Source organism: Anolis carolinensis, chromosome 2 (assembly GCF_035594765.1).
Source record: "Anolis carolinensis isolate JA03-04 chromosome 2, rAnoCar3.1.pri, whole genome shotgun sequence".
In the NCBI taxonomy this organism is placed as follows: Eukaryota; Metazoa; Chordata; class Lepidosauria; order Squamata; family Dactyloidae; genus Anolis; species Anolis carolinensis.
This window is the reverse complement of record NC_085842.1, coordinates 35,691,808-35,715,904: the sequence shown is the minus strand read 5'-3', so window position 1 is coordinate 35,715,904 and position 24,097 is coordinate 35,691,808. Positions and strand designations below refer to the sequence as shown.

Below are 24,097 nucleotides of genomic sequence, written 5' to 3'. Positions count from 1 at the left end.
CAGGTTAAAGAAAGCTATACTGAACTAAGATAAGTCAAATTTGGCTACATGATTTAATATACCTCTAGATCACAAGCTTTATTTTCTTCCAATGTTATGCACATCTCTACCTTTTGATCCCTCAGCTCTATGTGTAGTTATTTTGCTTCAACACCTTACACCATGTTTTCCTCCATATCCCAACTACTGACTGAATAGTTTATTTATTTATTTATTTATTTATTTATTTATTTATTTACAGCATTTATATTCCACCCTTCTCACCCCGAAGGGGACTCAGGGCGGATCACATTACACATATAGGCAAACATTCAATGCCTTTTAACACAGAACAAAGACAAACAAACATAGGCTCCGAGCGGGGCTCGAACTCATGACCTCCTGGTCAGAGTGATTCATTGCAGTTAATTGCACTGGCTTGCTCTCCCGCATGCGACACAGCCCAAGTTGAACTTGGAAGGGAATCAGACAGCCTCTGGCTGCTGGATTGCAACTCCCAATAGTAACCAGCACAACCAATGAATTATGGCTACCTTCTAAACTCAAAGCAATTCATGTTGTCCCAGTTTCATTTATCTTTTAGGTATTAAACACTAATCCCTAACATACTTAGCAGTTTAGAAATTAAAATGTCAAGTTCCAATGTACATGATTGCCAATTAAATTCTGTAGAACAAATAAAGATCAGCTGTACCATATTATTATTTTACTGAATGTCTGACACATTTATTACAAAGTATCAGCTACATCACCATGAGCATGTATGATTGGATACCTCTCCAAAATAAGGCCCACTAACATATAGTATACATTTTACCAACCATGTCTGAATTTAACTCAGTTACAAGTGTCACAGAACATATGAAATATTTAGGAGACTTCCCTACCCAGTGCTTAAAAGCATTGCTTCCAACATATGACAACTAAATAGCCATTTCTAAATCCTGACATCAGACACTTGTAACTGGTTGCTGCTTCTCAGCTCACTTACAAGGAGTAAAATAGACCACTGAATGCACTTTGACAATTTTTAAGTGTTTCCATACCTTTGCTTGCAAGAAACAAATGCCACAGCACTGGGTTGAAATACTGGAGCAAGGGGCAGCAGCGCTCTTAAAACAGAGTTTGAAAATCCATAACTGTCAGGACCCAGGCTGCAGAGCACCAATAACCATACACAGAGGCCAGAATCTGTCTAATATCTTTATTGAGGAAATATATAAAGTTAATAAAAGCAAGTGTAGAAAATAGTTCAGAAGTAGACCTTTCAGGAAAGGTCAAAATTAGTCCAAGAAAACAATGTCCAATATGAAATATTAAGATCCAAAGTTGTAATCCAATAACCGAAACACTCACTTTGCCAAGCAAAGTGAGGGGAATTGACAAGGTCCTTTAGTCCATGAAGCTTAATGCAAGGCTAGGAAGCAAACTAGATTCTTGGCAAACAAGGCTTGATTCAAGGCAACAAGAAGCGAGGAGCAAGAACTGGGTCCGTGGGAAATCCGTGGCGAGGTCCGGGGAACAAGGCAGGGCTGGAACGAGAACAAGGTCCTGGAAACTGGAGTAGCGTAGTCCACACACAATCTACTCCCGAAGCTGACGAATTGACTCCGCAAGGAACCCTTTGAGGGCAAGCATCTATATAGGATCTTGTTTTCCCGCCAAAGCAGACTTTCTCTGGGGAACAAGAACCGAAACCTAAACTGTCCAGATGCAGGACTCCTTAAACTTTCCCAAGGGAAGTAGACTTAATCTTCTAATTGTCTGGCAGCTATCCGGGCGCTTCGGCAAGTCGCCTCCCGCGCGTGTCTATCTTGATTATAATAAAGGCGGCGCGAAAATGTGGGAGATTTCTCCTCAAGGCTTGTTTGTCTGACTTCTTGTGGGCAAACATCCTGCAGCTGCAAGGGCTCCAAATCTGGCAGAAACGGTGGGAAACCCAAGTTTTCCTCTTCATCTGCCACAACAGTACTAGGAACGGGACTACATGGCCCATAAGTCATCACAATAACTTGACCAGGCCAATGTCCATTCCCTGCGTATTCCCTTCCAAATGGCACTGATAAAGTTCAATACACTACTTTCCAACTATCTACCAACCGGAATATAGACCAGTCCACACAAGACTTTGATTCTATATCTATCTATTACATAAATACAAACTCTCCTTACCAGAAAGTGACAGTTACACATACTGTTATTATATTTATAGATATACCACTTTTTCTCTCTTAACAGAGACTCAAAGTGGCATTGAGAGTACCCATTATCTGAAATGAATGTTTTGCTTAATACAGTGGTTCTCAACCTGTGAGTCCCCAGATGTTTTGGTCTTCAACTCTCAGAAATCCTGGTGAACTGGCTGAAATTTCTGGGAGTAGTAGGCCAAAACACCTGGGGACCTACATGCTGAGAACCACTAGCTTAATATTTATGTGAAAAATAAAGCTGTTTTGTTTTATTTTTAATGCAAAGCTTCCCTGACTATTAATTTGGAGGAGGCCATGCTCACTTGTAGTTGTTGCTCTATGCCTTAAAATAATTTTTGGCTTATAGCAACATGAAGACAAATCTATCATGGGATTTTCCTGGCAATGCTTGTCATTGCCTTCTTCTGTGAAAGTGTGACAGAGCTGAGAATGTGTGATTTATCCAAGATCACAAAGTGGCTTTCCATGTAAGAGCAGAAGTTTGAACCCTGATCTCCTGGAGTCCTGATCCAACACTCAAAAATCCACATTAACTGAATCTCCCTTGCATTCTACAGATAACCAAAAAAATGGCTATTTGCCTGCTCCTTCGTCTATGTTCTTGGGCACAGATATGGCTCAAAAGCTGCAACAGGACTAAAACTAAGCAGGTCTATGCTAGTTCTGTGCTTGGATGGAAATTGTTTGATTCTCACATACACTGTTTTTCCCTTGATATAGGGACTTGTGTAAGCAGAGAACTATAAAATAAATGTAATAGTTTTATCCAAAGAGGGAAGTCTGCCCAAATGCAATCACATGCATAAACCACATAATCTAGCCTGTTTTATCCTTCCCTGCCCTTCAGCCTTCCACAGTACAGAAAATATTTTGCTCCTCGTGTTAGTCAGGAACTAAGTATGTGCAGCTTTCCTCCTGCAAAGCACTTGATATCTTGTCTTGTGATAAAAGAAGCAATGCTACTTAAGAGTTTATAATGAAGCCCAAGGGAAGACTAATGAATTTTGACAAATGGGAAAGTGCCAGATTAGGTAAACCAAGGTGCCTACTTCATGGACTAGTTAGCCTTATATAGGTAATCCCAAAGTTACGAACAAGATAGGTTCTGTAAATTTGTACTTAAATTGAATACTAATGTAAGTTGGAACAGGTAAATTTTTCAGTGTAAATCCAGTCATATCTATCTATCTGTTCAGAAGATTTCACCTCACTTTCTGTCCCTGTGATAATAGGATCCCCCTCGATGGATTGTCACCTTGCCGTGGTGAGGGGGCTTGCGTGTTCCAATGAACCTGTGGGCACAACCACTGGAGTGATGCACTCCCAGGAGTGGCCGCAGGGGAGGTTCCAGACCAAGCACAATCCGAAGACCCAAAGACCTCAACGGCGGAGCAGGCGGAGGATAACATGGTACATGTTACAACGGCTGTGAAGGCTGCAACAGACTGAGAAGCCACTTTCGTTGTGTTAACCACACCACTGCTGGAACCTCACTCTGTGAAGACTGTGTGTTGACCGGCCGTGCACCGATCTCCACACATTTAAAAAAATCACACACAGGCATCTTCCAACAAAAATAAAAACAAACCAACAAAAGTCCCACGGTGATCAGCGAGTGGCGACGGGGGCAGGACTGTGAAATCTGGAAGCCTCTAGTCACAGACTGGCACATGGGCGGTGGATATGGACTCAGTCGTTCTACCTCAAGGACCATGGCAGTTGAGTAGTCTGGCAGCTGTATCCATGACTGAGCAGCCCTTTTTAGGATCCGCTCTGCTCACCCCACACGGGGAAGGGGCTAGAAAAGGTGCCCTAAACATAGTCTGCCTCTCCTACCCTGACTGAACTGCCGCGTCCAGAGGGGTCACCACTCTGCGGCCAAAAAAGAAAAATGAACTTTGGAACATGGAACGTACGGACATTGTTAGATAACACTGACAGCGAACGCCCCGAACGCAGGATTGCTATCATTGCAAGGGAGCTGGGATGCTTTAAGATTGACATAGCAGCCCTTCAGGAGACCCGGAGAGCAGGAGAGGGGCAGCTGAAGGAAGAAAAGGGAGGCTACACCTTCTTCTGGAAGGGACTGCCTGAAGAAGAGCGAAGAATACACGGAGTTGGCTTTGCTATCAGAAATGACCTGGTGAAGCACCTGACTGAAGCACCCACTGGCATCAATGAACGACTCTCAACCCTCCGAATTAACCTTGCCAAAAACCAACAGGCAACCATCATATGCGCCTATGCACCAACTCTAGATGCTGACGAAGACATCAAGGAAATTTTTTACTGTCAGCTGGACATCATCCTATCGGAGATACCTAAGGAGGACAAAATCATCCTCCTGGAGGACTTTAATGCAAGAGTCGGGAGGGACTCTGACCTGTGGCCAGGGATCATAGGAAAAGACGGGGTCGGAAACAGCAAATCGAATGGCATCTTGCTTCTCACCAAATGCGGAGAGCACAACCTTGTCATCACCAACACACTCTTCCGCCAGAAAAACAAGCTCAAGACATCATGGAAGCACCCTCGGTCAAAGCATTGGCCCCATTTGGACTATGTTATCACACGTGCCAGAGACCGCCGCGATGTGCTTTTCACAAGAGCCATGACAGGTGCTGATGACTGCTGGATGGACCACAGGTTAATCCGATCCACGATGGCTATCAAGATCGTCCCCAAACGCAGACTCCAAGGAAGAAAAACAAGGCGCAAAATGAACACCCAAGCCCTTCAAGGAGCCCTCCAAATGAGCCCTTCTCCAAACAACACTCAAGGATCATCTACCCACAGAACACCCCGAAAATGTTGAGGAACATTGGAACAAACTGAAGACCTCCATCATCACAGCCTGCAAAGAAACCATTGGATACCAAACTAAGAAACATCAAGACTGGTTTGATGATAACTACAAAGAGATCCAACAGCTAATTGATAACAAAAGGAAAGCCTTCCAAACATGGCAGAGAGACACCAACTGTGCTGCCAAGAAAAAGATCTATGCCAGTGCAAAAGCTGAGGTCCAAAGAAGGACCAGAGAACTCAAGAACATCTGGTGGACAAAGAAGGTTGAGGAAATCCAACACCTTGCAGATACCCATGACGCTCAGGGATTTTTCAAAGCCACAAAGATCATCTACGGACCAAGAAACCATGGCATACAGCCTCTACGCTCATCAGATGGAACCAAAATTCTGAAGGACAAAACATCAATTGCACTACGTTGGAAAGAGCACTACCAGAACCTGCTGAATCGCAGCTCCAATGTGGCCGAAGAGACCCTCTCACAAATCCCGCAACAACAAACCAGGGATGAGCTTGCAGCACTGCCTAGTTTGGAAGAAGTCAGCAATGCCATCAGCCAACAAAAAAAAAAACAAAGCCAGCGGACCTGATGGGATTCCTGCTGAAATCTTCAAAGAGGTGGACCTGAGCTGATACAACAACTCCACCAGCTCATTGAAAAGGTGTGGATGATCGAGAAAATCCCAGCAGACTTCAAGGATGCCACCATTATCACCCTTTTCAAGAAAGGGGACAGAACACACTGCGGGAACTATCGTGGTATCTCCCTTCTAACCTCCGCTGGGAAAATCCTCGCAAGAATCCTTGCAAACCGCCTTCTCCCTGTCTCAGAAGACACCCTCCCAGAATCCCAGAATGGCTTCCGCCCCTCCAGAGGAATGGTGGGCATGATCTTCACTGCTCGACAGCTCAAGAAAAATGCAGGGAACAAAACCAACCTCTGTTCATTGACCTTGCAAAGGCATTCGACACAGTGAATCTGGACCATCCTCCAAAAAATCGGGTGCCCTGACAAATTTGTGAACATCCAGCGGCTCCTCCATGATGACATGATGGCAACAGTCTTGGACAGCAACGGCTCCCAAAGTGACCCATTTAAGGTGGAATCAGGTGTCAAGCAGGGATGTGTTATTGCCCCTACCTTATTTTCCATCTTCATCGCTATGATACTTCACCTTGTTGATGGGAAGCTTCCCACCGGAGTGGAAATCATCTATCGGACAGATGGCAAGCTATTTAACCTCAGCAGACTGAGAGCCAAAACCAAGGTCACCACAACATCTGTTATAGAACTCCAATATGCTGATGACAACGTAGTCTGTGCGCATTCAGAAGAAGACCTACAAGCCACTCTAAACACCTTCGCAGAAGCATACGAGAAGCTCGGCCTCTCATTGAACATCGAGAAAACCAAAGTGCTCTTCCAACAGGCACCAGCTAATCTCTCTGCAAAGCCAGGAATACAACTTAACGGTGTAACATTAGAAAACGTTGACCATTTCCGCTACCTTGGCAGTCACCTCTCCACTAAAGTCAACATCGACACTGAAATACAACACCGCCTGAGCTCTGCGAGTGCAGCATTTTTCCGTATGAAGCAGAGAGTGTTTGATGACCGGGACATCCGTAGAGATACCAAGGTGCTTGTTTATAAAGCCATTGTCCTCCCAACCCTGCTCTACGCCTGCGAAACGTGGACTGTCTACAGACGTCACACCAAACTCCTGGAGCGTTTCCATCAGCGTTGCCTCAGGAAAATCCTGCAAATCTCTTGGGAAGACAGGCGGACAAATGTCAGCGTGCTTGAGGAAGCAAAGACCACCAGCATTGAAGCGATGCTCCTACGCCATCAACTCCGCTGGGCTGGCCACATTGTCCAAATGCCCGATCACCGGCTCCCAAAGCAGCTACTCTACTCCGAACTCAAGAATGGGAAACGGAATGTTGGTGGGCAGGAAAAGAGATTTAAAGATGGGCTCAAAGCCAACCTTAAAAACTGTGGCATAGACACTGAGAACTGGGAAGCCCTGGCCCTTGAGCGCTCTAATTGGGGGTCAGCTGTAACCAGCAGTGCTGCGGAGTTTGAAGAGGCACGAACGGGGGGCTTAAGGGAGAAACGTGCCAAGAGGAAGGAGCGTCAAGCTAACCTCGACCGGGACCGCCTTCCACCTGGAAACCGATGTCCTCACTGCGGGAGAATATGCGGGTCAAGAATAGGTCTCTTCAGTCACCTAAGAACCTACCCCCAAGATACCAAGGATGGAAGACTATCGTCCTCGAACTACGAGGGATCGCTTAAGTAAGTGAATAGGATTTTGAAAATGTTGGCTAGTTGTGGATACAAGGATTAGCGATAGAGCTTCAGTGGAGACACCCTTTCCCCATAATAACTTCTAGGAGTGAAATTCCTTTCCTAGGGATAGATTTATCTCACTTCCTATTGTCTCACCCCCATTCCTAACTGTGTCATTTGTAAGTCAGATGTTTGTAACTCAGAGACTGCCTGTGGTTACTCAGCTGATATAGTTTTATCAGATCATTTCCTCACACTTTCTTGATAAAAGTTTTTAGGTATTATATCAGATGAAAAAATAATTCTGGTATTTGTTTCCTATACTCACACATTGAAAAACACTTTCAGATACACCCCACAAGCTAACACGCCATACAGATTGGAAAACTCACAGCAACCCACTAATAACCGTTTTTTTTCTAGGACACAAATCAGTCAACTCTGACTAAAGTCATGAAAGAGGGGTGTCAGGATGTTTGCAGGGTATACTTGGAATACAATTGAAGGGAAATACCAGAAGTCCTAGTGTAAATTTAAACACAATAACTGACTGAATCTCACCCCAGACTTTGATGTTTGGAATAGCAATGGTCAGCATCCCACCCCACCCTCCAGTGGCTGTAAAGAGAAGCAGAAGGAAGGGTTCACTGCCAGCCCTGCTATGACACCTTCCATTGGAAAATAAGACTGGTTACCTAGGCCAACCTAGGATGGGGTTTGCACATAATGGCCCTAATCTTCCTTTCCAATCACAATCTTGTAAAATCAGCAACCCAGCATACATGGTTTCCACGTTCCATACACAAGACATCGAAATCCTATGGACTCAGCCAATTTTAAATCAATCTGAGGTTGCAGCAGCCAAGACTGTTGGAACAAAGAGGCATCAACACTTGTATAAAGTAGTCAGTGACAGAAAGGAATCTAGATAACGATTTCCCTTTATTTTAATCTCTGTGGATCTTTCTTTGGTCTGTGTGTTCAAACCTTTTGCTCACTTCTTACCTGTACTCTCCCCCTTCTCTCATTTCCCTTGGTCTGTCTGGAAAAGACATCCACAAGTCTCCAACATCAATAATGAATGCTAGCTTACCTCCAAATATGAGAGCTCTTGTAACCCAGTATAGGTCCCCTTTGTTCATTTCCCTTACTGACCTAAAGTGGAGCTCCCTAGACAATACACAAAAGATTTCTTTTTTTAACCTTACAAGAACATTCAGAATCATTTCTCTGGTTTCTGTTACAATATTGTCCTAACCCTACTGCACTTTGTTTAGTGTAGATATACCAAACATTCCTATAAAGACCATCAAAGAATGTGCTACCACTAGGGTGGTTTGGCACAATACCTTCTCCCTCCCATCTTGAACTGTACAGTCCTACTGCATAGGTGGTCCCAGAAAAGACCCTCAAGTTAATATAGAGCCATTCATCACCTAACAAGAGTTCTTGGTCAACAAGGCTCTCACCTGAGTTCTGCTCTGACTGACAATCAGGAGAAATGGGATCTCATTCAGGCTGGAAGCCTTACAATCTGCCCTGAACACTTAGATCCTCTGTGGAGCAGCTACTCCAACCAGCCAGAATCTGACTGGCGACCATCACCCAGAGAACCTTTTCATCAGCCGCTCAAGACTGTCGGAAGAGCTCCAACAACAAAATGAGCTGTCAGAATCTAAACACCATCTAAATACCTATCTCTTCTGGCAGGCCTACCCAGTCAGTTTTTAAGCATGAATTTTAAACATGTGTCCTTTGTTTAATTTCTGTTTTGTGTATTTAATATGTCTTTTATAGAAATATGTTTTAATATACATCTTTCATAAAAATACATTAAAATATGCGTATTTATGGTATTTTTACAATGTGTATGTGTTTTAATTATTCTGTAACCTACCCCAAATCACAAGGAGAGGCAGGTAAGAACTAAAATCATTATCATCATCATTATTATTATTATTATTTTGACCAGACAGTGGCTTATCAATTGGATTAGGCACTAAGCTGGATGCAATACATCAGTAGAAGCTTTGGAAGTCTAAGAGATTTCTGCACTGAGTCTTTCTATGGGGGGAGGGGGAGAAGAGTCTTTACACCCATCCCTTCATTTTAGGAAGCCCTTTAAGAGTTCTTGGGGTTAAATCAAGCATTGGTCCATTCAGCCCAGCCCTTCCACAGTCCCTTCAGCTAGGAAAAAGGAGGTGGATGGCAGATGAATTTCCTGATGCCAAGATCCATCCTCCATGCGATATCAAGGCTCCAGTAGTTATTTCAAATACAGTTGTGGCCATGTTTCCCCACTTGTAAGATGGCAGCGAAAATTGTTTCAAATGTGGCACCATGTTTATTTTTGTCTTACATTAACCCTCCTATTCCCATTCACTACCATCCTTGCTTTTGATGCATTACTATCTGCATCAAGCCAGCCACACAGCAGATGACATGTGAAAATACCCATAATCTCAATCATCTTTCTAGATGAGAAAAAAATATTAGCACTGCTGCTAAATGTTTATGTAGCAACCCAAACCTATTTCAGCTGGAGATATAACTGACCCAATGGATTTACAATAAGCAGATTCAGGATGAAGTACATTTACTTGAAGTTGGGTTGAATTAGATAAAAGATGACTTCTGCCTTCTGAAGTATTGCAGTCATTAAACTCCAGAGTCCAACAGATTATTCCCAGATAAAGGCCAAATTTCATTGGGTTTTAGAGGACACACAAATAGGAGAATCTTATTGGACTAAGAACAAAGCCTTCTTAAATACAACTGACGTTTTATTCACATATGTATCAGTAAGATGTGAGGGAAAATACTACACCTAAGTATGAACACACAAAAAGTTCTACATTAGGAATGTCCATATTGTAAGCCAATATTCCACTAGTGTGAACTTTTCCACACGTTCACCAAACTAATCCCTTTCTCTCAAGGGTGCATCCACACCATGGAATTAATAAAGTTTGACACTGCTTTAACTACCATGGCTCGATACTATGGAATCATGGGAGTTTTATGGTTTTAAAATGTCTTTAGCATTCTCTGCTAAATAGTGTTGGTGCCTCACCAACCCACAATCCAGGGGTTGCATTGCATTGAGCCTATGCCCAATTAAAGTGGAGTCTAATGGCATTAATTCTTTTTGTTTTGTTGTTTATTTGTTCAGTCGTTTCCGACTTTTCGTGACCTCATGGACGAGCCCACACCAGAGCTTCCTATCGGTTGTCGCTGCCCCCAGTCCCATTTTCCCCAGCATCATTATCTTCTCCAAGCTTTCCTGACTTCTCGTTCTGTGGCCAAAATACTTCAGCTTTGCCTCTAATATCCTTCCCTTCAGTGAGCAGTTGGGCATTATTTCCTGGAGGATGGAGTGGTTGGATCTTCTTGCAGTCCAAGGCACTCTTAGAATTTTCCTTCAACATCACAGTTCAAAAGCATCTATCTTCCTTCGCTCAGCCTTCCTTATGGTCCAGCTCTCACATGCATAGGTTACTATGGGGAATACCATTGCTTTCACTATGCGGACCTTCATTGCCAGTGTGATGTCTCTGCTCTACAGTGCAGATAAAACCTAAATCTTCTATCTGAAAGTTAGGCAGACATTAATCAGAGGTCGCACTTCTGGAAGTGCAATGCCCTTCCTAGTGAAGTCAGCCTAGCACCAAATATAATATCCTTCTGGTATCATGCAAACCCCAAAATTTCTGGCATTACTAATCAGCTGTTCTGAAGCTACTGTTTTTATAGTTTTATTTGATAGCTTTATTTGTATAGCTACTTTTTTAGCATTTCAGTTTTAGTTGATGATTTGGTTGCTATTCTGAAAGCCTGTGCTGAAGAGCAGTATATGAATTCCACATTAATAAAACATAAAATGGTGTTACTGTGAACAGTGTCTATCTACACAGCCTCCACCCATGCTGTTTTGCTCTAATATGCCAAGTTGGTAGCAATGCAATACAGGCAAAATTGCATACCTATCTCCTGTTCAAATGTGCCATAAGGTGTTCTTGCATGTGCTGCCTAAATCAACAGAGCTGCACTTTTGCCACTGGTATAGCAAATGATACATTTCACCAACTATCAAATGTGATACAATGCAAGATCTCCAGATTTTTAGAAAATTATGGTATTCCAGATGACACATTCCTTGTCCTATAATTTAATGCCACCAAGACACTTTAATTATCGTAGGCAATGCTGTGCTAATCACGTTTAAATTCTGATTGTTTAGATGCAACGTGTGCATTTTGTGTACTCAAGCAAGGAACTGCTAGCCAATCGATATGCACTGGGAATCCACATGCAGCAAACTGCAAAACATACACATGGACTGCATGCTAATTTTCTACAAGCAATGGCTTTTATTTCAGGAATGTACAGCTTATAAAGAGCCCTGCATCTGCTCAATTCAATCTGAAGTGCAACTATAGCAAACAAAAACAAAAAGCTCACTATTCAAATGTTCACACCAGAGTACAATTGTGCCCACATTCAAACTAAACACAACCAGCTAACGGGGCAGAAAGGCAGAAATTTACTGTCCATACCTAGATGCAATAATGTCATTTCAAATCATTTTAAAATGAATTTAAGATGTGATTAATATTTACTACAACCTCTTATCTCTCTTTAGCTCCTAGTCACTTCTGTCTCCTCTAACACCTCTCTGGAACTCAGTACATCACACAGATAACCATCTTTTGGAGATTTAAGTGAAATTCCATTTTTTGACCCACTAAAAGAATTTAAACTTTTCACAAAGCTGAAGATTTAATATTTATTTGTTATTGATATTCAGACCTTGTTTCATGCCCAAGAATGATTCCCAAGAAAGCTTGGCTGACTAAAATGAATGAAATTGTTATTTATTTATTTATTTATTTATTTATTTATTATTGGCTTTACATCTCGCCTTTCCCCCAGGATGGAATTCCTTCCTGAAATGATAAAACCTGAAACAATGCAAATTATGGAAATCTACAGCTCTGGTAGTTATTTGAACTGAACACGCCTACCTGTATTTTATAATGTGTTTTATGAATACTGATGTAAGTTAATAATAATTTTTAACTGATTTATATTGCACTGTATAATTTTTTTATATGTGTTTTATTGTAAGCCGCCCTGAGTCCCCTGTTGGGTGAGAAGGGCGGGATATAAATTTTGTAATAAATAAATAAATAAACAAGCAAATCTAGACATTTTTCTAAAAACAAAACTTTTGACTAATCTCTGTAATACAGGAAGGATGTATCCAGCTAAGTTCCTTGCAACATGGTGTTTCAAGGAGCAGAAATCACAATGGGAAAGGCTTTGAATGGTCATTACCCACAACAGCTGAGAAGGGAGATGCACCAATAATAAGTCCTTTCCCATTAATTATATGGCATAAGGGATGTGCTGATACTAAATTTGAAATATCCAGAGTCTACCTCCCTCACTTTGAACCACTGTCATTTCTAGGAGAACACAGAAAATAGTCTATGGAGAGGCATGGAGAGCTTTGCAATTCGCAGGAAAGAGTACAGCTAATACTAGCTAAAACTAGAGGCACAAATGCAGTTTCTTTGATAACTTAAGAATTGGAGCAGGAAGCTACCATCAATAAAACTGTTAAACTGTACATTTCTGTACCTGTCAAGACAAAACAGTAACTCACTCCAAGACTGACCTTAGTACCCACCATCACCAGCTCTCTTATCCCAATTGAGGTTCTGTTCTCTCCCTTCCACGGCATGCTTATCCTGTCCATCAGCAACACTAAGCATAAATACCACACTAAATTTTGAAGAAAGGACATAACATACAGTAGACTCTGAATAAACACCCCTAGAAGCATTATGTAGATTTTAAATATGATATTAAAAATTGGGTACTTTCCAATGCCACCCTTTGAATTATACCAAAAAGTAGAAACAAAATCATAAATAAAATGATCTCTGATGCTTGAAAGCCATTAGTTGTAAAACAATGAATTTAAAATGACTCCTGAATATCTGAAGCAATGCCATGTTCTCAGTGTTTTGTATGACCATGAGAACTAGCTTTTAAAAAAAATCTGATTTGCAGATTTTAGTTACGTACACGGGTTGTTTCAATGGTTTCAAAGACACTTGTGTTGCTTGTTCTTCTGAAAATCTGCCACTTATATTTATCCAGTAAAACATTTACATCAAAAGGCAGTGTCTATTCCATAAGCTTTCATCTTGCTTGAACTTCAGATTACAGAGGGGTCAAGGAAACTGGCAGGATACCAAGGGCAGCAAGATAAAACAAAGCAACGAAACAAAAACCCTTGAACATACTATTATTTCCTTGTACAATTGTTTTGAGTCTACCTCCTGACAAATAAAATAAAAGATCAGATATGACTAAATGGAATTTTGAAGCAACCACAAAAATTCACCAGTATTTCTTGCTTCTGACATACTTTTGATTAAAATAATTTCTCTCTAATGAAATATTCCTCTGTGTCTTTAACAAAAAGAAACTGAATTAAAAGATAACAAGACTGGAAAATTACTGTATTGGTCAACTTTTAACACAAAGGCACATCCCATAAAGTTTTTAGTTGGAAACCCATTTTTAAATGTTTTCCACCAGTGAAAACCTTGCCTTGTCTCACTTTTTGAACAACCACGTTTAGTAGAAAACCAACACCCACCAATGAGAATGAAAAGACAATTGTAAAAACCTGAATTGCCTTCATTTCTTCTGGATTACAAATAAACGGATCAGAAATGTTTTGGCTATTGCTACATATTGTTTGTTAAAGGTTTTACAAAGCAAGCATCTTTAGAAATTAAATCAATACATTCTATCTAGATGGAGTGGCTAGAAAAGCAAGATGAGGAGAAATTCTGAAATCATTAACACCATTCTAGCCAAACAGCTGGAAGAACATTTTGTATTATATCTAAGACATGTTAGGCCATTGCAAACACAAAAAGAGTGGTAGTGAAAGAAAATGGATATGGGCTAATATGATGCCCAATTTGCCAAGGAAAGATTTGCGTGGGATTGTCAAATATGTGGAGCTTGCAAGTTAAGTCCACAAGTGTGATTTTAGGCCTCACACTTTTTGACTGCCCACACATTCCTGTGTTGTCATTTGAGGAGCACTGAAAGCCTGAAAGAAAAGTAAACATACTTTCTTCCAAGTTCTAAAACTTTCCGGCTCAATTGCTTGGAGGCAACTGCTGTTTGCCTCAGGCCACTAGATGAGTAAGTTATTTACAAGTCTGTAGAAAAGCCTCGTAAATACGTATCTAAGCTTCTTAAAAACTATATCTACAGAAAATTAACACAAAGAAGTGCAGTAGTGTTTCTGTTCTGACTATACAGTTCTCATATTAAACCTGTTTTTATACCTACTCATTATAGATAATCAGATTGCCATTCTTGCCCCCTGGGCAGAGGGCACGAGACTCCTGCTGCAGAGCCATTTACAGGATACATGCAATGAACAGCTCTAAGTCAACAAATACACTGTAACCTTCTAATCTCTAGCATTCTTAGTTGACATGATCTTATCTAAAGAACCATTTTAAGGTCTGTTACAGTCTAATAAAGCCTGTGTCAATCTATACTAAATCCTCCCTCTCTTTTGTAAGGTATATATTACTTATTTACATAATCAACAAGCAGACTAGGGGAATGCTACAGGAGTCAGTATCATTCGGAAAGAGTACTGATGTTATAGATGTACAATTATACATGTAGAGCAAATGAAAAGAAGACAACCATTAAAATGGGAAGCATTACTACTGACACTATATTTCCAAAGATAGCACTAGAACCCAAAATGAGCTGCTTTAATCAATCCACAGCAGAGCTACTCCAAAAAAATCGAAACTGAAAGCTAATTTCTTTTCTTCATTTTCCTAGACACCTTATCCAACCCAGAAAGGAAAAAGCACATTCACAAAAAGATGATCATTGAGGAAACATCAATCCTTTTGGCATGCCATCGGTTTAATAAAATGCAGTTACCAACCAAAAACAGTAATAATAAATTAACAATTCAAAATTAAAACAGTTCTACATAGTAAATAAAAAGACGAATTATATTTTTTCACAAAAAAACATCTCAAAATCACAACACTAACCAGAGCAACTCTACACAGAGCACGGAATCATGTATTTGACTAACCTCTGACCGACATAGTTCTCTGGAAAATTGGCATGTCAATATCAAAACTGTCATCTCAGTAAAAGCTCAGAACATACTAGGCTTGGTTTAGAGTCTGTTTTTCTGGTGTTCTTTGCACTCCATAAACATTGGCAAAGTGCCTTCAAATAACAGGTACTAGGGACAAAAAAGGGGAGAAAGACTGCATGTGTGTCCCATTCTAAACTTTTCAAAAACTGGGCACTGTTTGGAAAACACAATACTTGACCAGATGCAATCTTCGTTAGTCCCATCCAGAAAGCGTATTTTAAATCCCCCAAAAAACAAGGATTCTGTTACAACACAGATAATTAAGTGCAACTTAACCTTCCCCAACTGAAATAAAGTACACTTCAGACCATATCCATCCTACCCACATTGCCTTCTCATGACCATCACCACACGTTTATCTCCTTTGGAGGTTTTTAAAATAAAAGCTGGATGGCCATCTGTTGGAAGTGCTTTGATTATGTATTCCAATATGGCAGAAAGGGGTTGGCCTGGATGGCCTTTGTGGTCTTTTCTAACCATATTTCTATGGTCTGTGTGCAGTATTCCCATGCTAAACCATGCTCAGATATAAAACAGTTTACAAAGTCAAATTTACATTACCATAATAATAATAATAGTAATTTACACTAAAATATTAAAGAATTATTTGCTAACATTTCATAGAGTTGGAAGAGACCAGTTGGGCTATCTAATCCAACCCCCTGCCATGTAACAGGAAAAGCACAATCAAAGCACACCTGACAGATGGCCATCCAGCCTGTTTAAAAGCCTCCAAGGAAGGCACACTCCAAGGCAGAGAGTTCCACTGTTGAACAGCTCTCACAGTCAGGAAGTTCTTCCTAATGTTCAAGTGGAATCTCCTTTCCTGTAATTTGAACCCCACATCCTAGTCTCCAGGGCAGCAGAAAACAAGCCTGCTCCCTCTTCCTTATGACATCCTTTCACAACACATCAATGTCTCATACACCTACTAACTTCAAAAAGCCTCTAGTAAACACATTCCTCCACCTGAATAAATGCTGGATTTCTAACTGGAGCTTACACATGTTTTAAAACAAGAAACCTTGCCTGGAAATCTATGCTCCTACTCTGCAATGTGAAGGACATTCTTCATTGACTCAGGGGAACTTCCAAGATTTGAATTTATGGATAAATAGTTGATGCTGGCATCCCTCTATGAGAGTTACTCTGCAGTTATGACAGCTTTCTACCATTCAAAGATAATCATGTTAGTCCATGCTTGCATAAAACTCGTGTGGCAGGCCAGAGACTCATATAGAGAATTTTTCACTTCACATGAAATTATGGATAAACAATTGTTGCTGACATCCCTCCATAAAAAGCACTAGAGTGTTCCCTTACTTATCGCCGGGGTTAGGTTCCAGGACCACCCACAATAAGTGAAAATCCGCAAAGTAGGGACGCTATATTTATTTTAATATTTATACATTATTTTAGAAGTTATACACTATTTTAAGTCTTTAACAACCAATTGTGTGTTGATAAATCGCCTCCTTCTCCTCCTGTTGCTGCATGGGCTCCTTTTCTCTCCCTTTGGCTTCTCCTTCCTCCCTTCCTTAGGCTGTAAATTGTAAATTTTTATGATTTATAATAGTCTTTTAGAGTTTACTGAAAAACCTCAAAACAGCGAATCCACAAAAAATGATCCGCGAAGTAGTGAGGGAACACTGTATACATAGTTGTGACAACCTACTACTGCTCAAAGGAACAGTTGTGCTAGTCCATTCCTACAAAAATATCCTGTGACAGGTCAGATACTCCAAACAAAAGAATTGTCTAGCATGACATCATATTCACAAAAACCTACTCAGCTAGTTTAGGAGGAAACACTGTAACTTCAAAGTCCAAGCTTTGATGCTGAGGGCAGATTTGAACCCTGGTTTTGTTTTACAATTGTACTGCATAGCTTTATGTTTTATTATCCATTCCTTCTCTCTTCAAAACCATGTATATCCACAAATTCCACTATACACAGCTTAAAAATATTCTACTCACCCACCCCACAAAAGAAAAACCCAAAAGATAAATCTTTATTTTGTCATTTTATACAAGAGTTATCATTTTACTACACAGTTTATACAATGAGATGTGAGAATCCACGGATGTTAGCATCCATGGGGGTTCTGTAATCAAACCGCAGAAGGCCCAGTGTACACATGCATTTTAAATTGTATGTCTGTAGCACGGCCCAGTTTTTGGCTGTACTGCAAGTGAAGCACCATGCAAATTGATGTTGCTATAGAAATAAACAGCAGGAGCAATATCACAACCCAAGCCTCTCCCCCAGCCCTTGCCTGATGCACTCCAGCAGTCACTATGTACACCTTGGATTCATCATTAACATTAAACACACTAGGGAAAAAATTGAAGTTACTTGAGAGACTTGAAGCTTTATAGAAAACAAATGACACTAGAAGACAAGAGGGAGAGATCTTATATATAGTATGATAAAAGCCGTCTCTTTCCCTACACATACACAGAAAGAAATTTATTAATATTAGTAGCATTCATAACCTGCTCCCTCCCCCCAAAAATGGGATTCCCAAGTACTCTTCTCATCCCCCTACAGACAACCATACAGACAGAAAAAAATATTAATAGTAGTAGTAGTAACCTTCTACTTTCTTCCCAAATTAAGATTCCCAAACACTCTTTCTCCTCACAATTTTGTGGACCCCTCAGAGGTATTATTATTATTATTATTATTACTGCTATTATTATCAGTAGTAATAGTATTTATTTCCCGCTTCCCCCCAAAATTGGGACTCCCAAGCAGCCTCCATACACAACATTATCAGTAGTAGTTTTCTCCTTAATTTGGGACTCCCAAGCAGCCTTATCCCCGTTTTACTGACAGACATTAATTAATAGTACAGTAGAGTCTCACTTATCCAACACTCGCTTATCCAACATTCTGGATTATCCAACGCATTTTTGTAGACAATGTTTTCAAGACATCATGATATTTTGGTACTAAATTCATAAATACAGTAATTACTACATAGCATTACTGCATATTGAACTACTTTTTCTGTCAAATTTGTTGTATAACATGATGATTTGGTGCTTAATTTGTAAAATCATAAACTAATTTGATGTTTAATAGGCTTTTCCTTAATCCCTCCTTATTATCCAACATATTCGCTTATCCAACATTCTGCTGGCCCGTTTATGTTGGATAAATGAGACTCTACTGTAGTAGTTGTAATATTGTAGTTGTATAAATTTTAGTAGCAATCTTCTTATCCTGCTTTCACCTCAAATTGGGTCTCCCAAGCACATACACCCTTCTTTATAGATACACAATGATTAGCAGTATTATTAGTATCAGTAGTAGTATAAATGTCAGCAGTTTTATATCCTGTTTTCTAATTACATTGGGTCTCCTTCACATTTATATTACTACTATTAGTGATACCGATATTCTCCCTCCCATCAAATGACACACTTTAGATATTATTATATTTGTAGTAGTAGTTTAACTGTCAGTAGTAATCTTTCTATCATGCTTTCCCCTCAAATTGGGTCTCCCAAGTAGCCTTCTCCCATCTTTACAAGCATGATTAGTATTACTAGTAGTATAAACGTGAGTAGCAGTCTTTCTATGCTGTTTTCTCCTCACACACAACCCGTTTACAGACATGATTTGTAGCATCATTATTAGTAGTATTAATGTCAGTAAGAATATTTATATCCTGCATTCTCCCAAGCACCCTTCTCTCCCTTTGCAGACATGATAAGTATTAGTAGTTGTGTAAATATGGGTAGGATTCTTTTTATGCTGCTTTCCCCTCAAATTGGGCTTCTCAAGTAGCTTTCTCCCCCCTTTACATACATGATTAGTATCAGTAGTAGTATTAATGTCAGTAGTAATATTTATATCCTGCTTTCTCCTCAAATTGGAACTCCCAAGTACTCTTCTCCCCATTTTACAGATATGATTAGTAATATTAGTAGTAAAATGTCAGTAGTAATTTTTCTATCCTGCTTTCCCCTCAAATTGGGTCTCCCAAACACTCCCTTTACAGACATGATTAGTAGTATCAGTAGTAGTGTAAATGTGGGTAGTAAGTCTTTCTATGCTGCTTTCTCCACAAATTGGGTCTCCCAAATACCCTTCTCCCCACTTGACAGACATGATTAGTATCAGTAGTAGATATGGGCAGTAATCTTTCTATGCTGTTTTCCCCTCACCCTTCTTTACATACATGATTAGTAGTATGATTAGTAATAGTATAAATGTTAGTAGTAATATTTATACCCTGCTTTCTCCTCAAATTGGGACTCCCAAGTAGTCTTCTCCTCCCTTTACAGACATGATTAGTAGTATTAGTAGTAGTATTAATATCAGTAGTAATATTTATACGCTGCTATCTCCTCAAATTGGGACTCCCAAGTACTCTTCTCCCCCCTTTACAGACATGATTAGTATTAGTAGTAGTATAAATGTGAGTAGTTTTTCTATGCGGCTTTCCCCTCCCCCCTTTACAGACATGATTAGTAGTATTATTAATAATAATATAAATGTCAGTAGTAATATTTATAACCTGCTTCCTCCTCAAATTGGGACTCCCAAGTACTCTTCTCTTCTCCCCCCTTTACAGACATGGTTAGCTTTAGTAGTAGTGTAGTAGTGTAAATGGTCTTCTTGTGCTGCTTTCCCCTCAAACTGGGTCTCCCAGGCAGCCTCCTCTCCTCTCCTCAGCCCAGCCATGCCAGGGAGGCCTTCTGAGGCCCTTCCTCCTCTCGCCCTTCCCTTCCCTTCTCCCCTCACCGTGTGGGAATGAAGGCTCTGGCTGGCCTCGACCACCGCGGCCAGGGGCGTCGTGTCGTCCAGCAGCACCTTCCCCGCCGGCAGCTTCTCCATGAAGGCCATCGCCTCTTTGCCTCCCTCCTCGACGGACACGCTTCCCCGCCAGGGCGACGACTGAGGCCAACCAAGGCTGGAGCCGCCGCTGTCAACACAGGCAGTCGCGAGCCCCGCCCCGCCCCCCTCGCGCGCCGGCCCTTCCGCCGCGTCGGTCCTAAAGCCCGCCGGGTCTCCGTCTCCCCTGGGAAGGCCCAGCCGGAAAAGGAAAGCAGGGAAAAGACGGGCTAACTTGGGCCCTCCAGGTCTTTTGGACTTCAAATCCCACAATTCCTAACAGCCGGTAGGTGCTCAGTCATAGCAGGGCACTTGATGAACTAACTTGGACACACAGCCTATTATTTGAGAATACAGAAATGCTGGAACACTCTAACAGCCACCCTGTCAGATTACAGAGAGAAGCCACTGAAATCCACAAGCACGTGGACAATTTCAACAGAAAGGAGCAAACCATGAAAATTGACAAAATATGGCTACCAGTATTAAAAGAAATTCTAAAATCAGGACAGTAAACTCTGAAAACGGAAATTCCAGGCATTAAACGATCAGGTTCAAAACATAAGTAGTACACAATATGTATATTAGAGCATCATATACATATTACATTCACAGAATCAATGCTCAGCCCTATGGTATATAACCCAAAAGTATCAAACTCAGTACAGTAGAGTCTCGCTTATCCAACATCCAACGCATTTTTGTAGTCAATGTTTTCAATACATCGTGATATTTTGGTGCTAAATTCGTAAATACAGTAATCACTACTTAGCATTACTGTATATTGAACAACCTTTTCTGTCAAATTTGTTGTATAACATGATGTTTTGGTGCTTCATTTGTAAAATCAGCCTAATTTGATATTTAATAGGCTTTTTCTTAATTCCTCCTTATTATCCAACGTATTCACTTATCCAATGTTCTGCCTGCCCATTTATGTTGGATAAGTGAGACTCTACTTGTATATAAATCAAACAAGATGATATAAGTCTCTGCAGTCCTAAAAGGATTTGATTGGCTTAAAGGCAAACCGATTCAGAGTCTCTGCAGTTCTGGAAGGATTCCTCAGGACTCCACAGGTTTAGAATCAATAGTAAAGCCAAGGAGACAGAATCAATGCTGATGTAGATCCTGAGTAGCTTTACGCCGTTTACGCCGTTTACAACTGGTTCCCAGGTTTTATCCCAGTTTCTGTAACCCACAGCAGCATATTGATACTGGAAACATAATACCTGAAGCAGAGCCATCAATTAAAAAAATTATAAAACATTTGCCACTTACCAGAAGAAGGGTTACCAAAATGTTTGATTTATATACTGAGTACTACTTATGTTTTGAACCATTATTGTGTTTTATATAGCTCATTACATTGTTTAGAATAGACATCTGTGTTTATCCAATAGTATATTAAACAATCAGGGCCAGCTAACATCTTCCAACAAAGGATTCGCCCAGGCAGGAATCAGCCAGGCTTTGAAGCTGCAAGGCTATTCAATGCTAATTAAGGTTATTAATTGCAACATACACACTTCCATCCAACAGACAAGAGTACTTTCTCCCACCCTGGACATTATTCCACAGATATATAAACCCGCCTAGTTTCCAATATACCTCACAACCTCAGGATGCCTGCCATAGATGCAAACAAAACATCAGGAGAGAATGCTTCTGGAACATGTCCATACAGCCCGGAACAGTACAGTACAGCCATTACAGTAGAGTCTCACTTATCCAAGCTAAATGGGCTGGCAAAACCTTGGATAAGCAAATATCTTGGATAATAAGGAGAGATTAAGAAAAAGCCTATTAAACATCAAATTAGATTATGACTTTACAAATTAAGCACCAAAACATGTTATACAACAAATTTGACAGAAAAAGTAGTTCAATACGCAATAATGTTATGTTGTAGTTACTGTATTTACGAATTTAGCACCAAAATATCATGATATATTGAAAACATTGACTACAAAAATGACTTGGATAATCCAGAACCTTGGATAAGCGAGTCTTGGATAAGTGAGACTGTACCGTACTTGATATTGTTTCGTTTATATAGACACATGAGATTTTATAGGCATATATATGTGTACACAAAAGATAAATACAATTGTGTTTTTATTTTATTTGTTTAATATCTGTTGCTTCCTGATGTTGAGACTTAAACCTGTTTACAATAAAATCCAAACAGATTGAAAACATAAAAAACAATCCGTAAAAGTATACTGAAAGTTATTTTAAAAGGCAATTAAATGCTTTGAAGGCATCATTGTAATAAAATAATGAAAATAATGTTTAAAAAAACCCCAAAATGATGCAATCCTTAAACATCAGTTGAAGTCAGTTCCTGAAAGTCTTCTTTTTGAGGGATGGAAAATTCCATACATGTATATACATACACAGGTATTTCTTATCACCTGTATTTGTTTGGTTACATGCACACAGAAGATACTGTATATATAATATGCACATATTGGGTGCATTTACATTGAGGAATTAATGCAATTTGACATTACTTTAACTGTCATGGCCTAATGCAATGGAATCCTGGGATGTGTAGTTTGGTGAGGTATCAGCACTCTTTGTAAAGCTACATCTCTTATTATTCCATAGCATTGAACCATGGTAATTAAATTGGTGTCAAACTGCATTAATTCTGCAGTGTAGATGTAGATGTAGATGGCTGTTAGGAATTGTGAGAGTTGAAGTCCAAAACACCTGGAAGGCCGTAGTTTGTCCATGCCTAGTGTAGCTGCAACCTTAGAGAAATCCAATGGAAAACATCTCTGAATCTTGTTGATGAAAGCTTATATTCGCGGCAGCCTTAAAGAGATTACAATAAATTGCAGTATATAACAGCAACGTAGTATTGTGTAAAAATGACATATGAGCACACAATAATACCAAATTAGCACATTTTAGCAAGAAAAGGAAATGTGAAAAGCTGCTCAAAGAAAAGGAACCTAAAAAAGCAAGGCAATTCTCAAGAAAATGTTCAACTCTCATCTATCCTGGAAGACTGGCTGCGTCAAAGTGTGTGGTCATAGCAGTCATGTGTGACTGTGAAATATACCATAATGGTGTTAATACAGTTTTGCCACCATTGTATGAAAGGCATATTATGGACATTTTGAAAATACATTCCATGTAGAAGATCACATCTGTATAGTCCATGTTATGCAGAAAATTAGAGGCCTCGCTTCTAAATAACACTATTATTATCCACTTCCATACTGTTTAATTTTCTGCAAGATGGCATATTTTTAAAGTGTACTTTAGATCATTCCTATTATTTTGAAAGAGCATGGCTGGATTCAGTGTTTGATTCATTAGACAGGCTCCCGATGCTATACTGCTTTATCTAAGGATGAATCTACACTGTAGAATTAATGCAGTTTGACACCACTTCAATTGAATGACTCAATGCTATGAAATTCTGGGAATTGTAGTTCAGCTAAATTGCAACTCCCATGAGCCATGGCATTTCAAAGTACTGTATTGTCAAATTATATTCATTCTACAGTGTAGATCAGTGGTTCTCAACCTGTGGGTCCCCAGATGTTTTGGCCTACAACTCCCAGAAATCCCAGCCAGTTTACCAGCTGTTAGGATTTGTGGGAGTTGAAGGCCAGAACATCCGGGGACCCACAGATTGAGAACCATTGGTGTAGATGCACCCTAAGAGGCAACACCACCACATCAGTTCAAAA

General features: G+C 40.2%; 1 protein-coding gene across 8 annotated transcripts in view; it reads right to left on the bottom strand.

Annotated features, from left to right (window-relative positions):
• pxk (PX domain containing serine/threonine kinase like) overlaps positions 1 to 20,550 on the bottom strand; it is a 71,194-nt gene extending 50,644 nt beyond the window's left edge. For 4 of the 8 annotated variants that reach the window (XM_016991685.2, XM_062969637.1, XM_016991684.2 and 1 more), the window contains exon 1: positions 20,298 to 20,550. In XM_016991685.2, the coding sequence (XP_016847174.1) occupies positions 20,298 to 20,399 (102 nt within the window). In that variant the 5' untranslated portion in view covers positions 20,400 to 20,550. The remainder of the gene's footprint in view (positions 1 to 20,297) is intronic. The other 4 variants (XM_008105430.3, XM_003217854.4, XM_008105429.3 and 1 more) reach the window with 2 other exon arrangements.
• Positions 20,551 to 24,097: the final 3,547 nt, after the last annotated feature.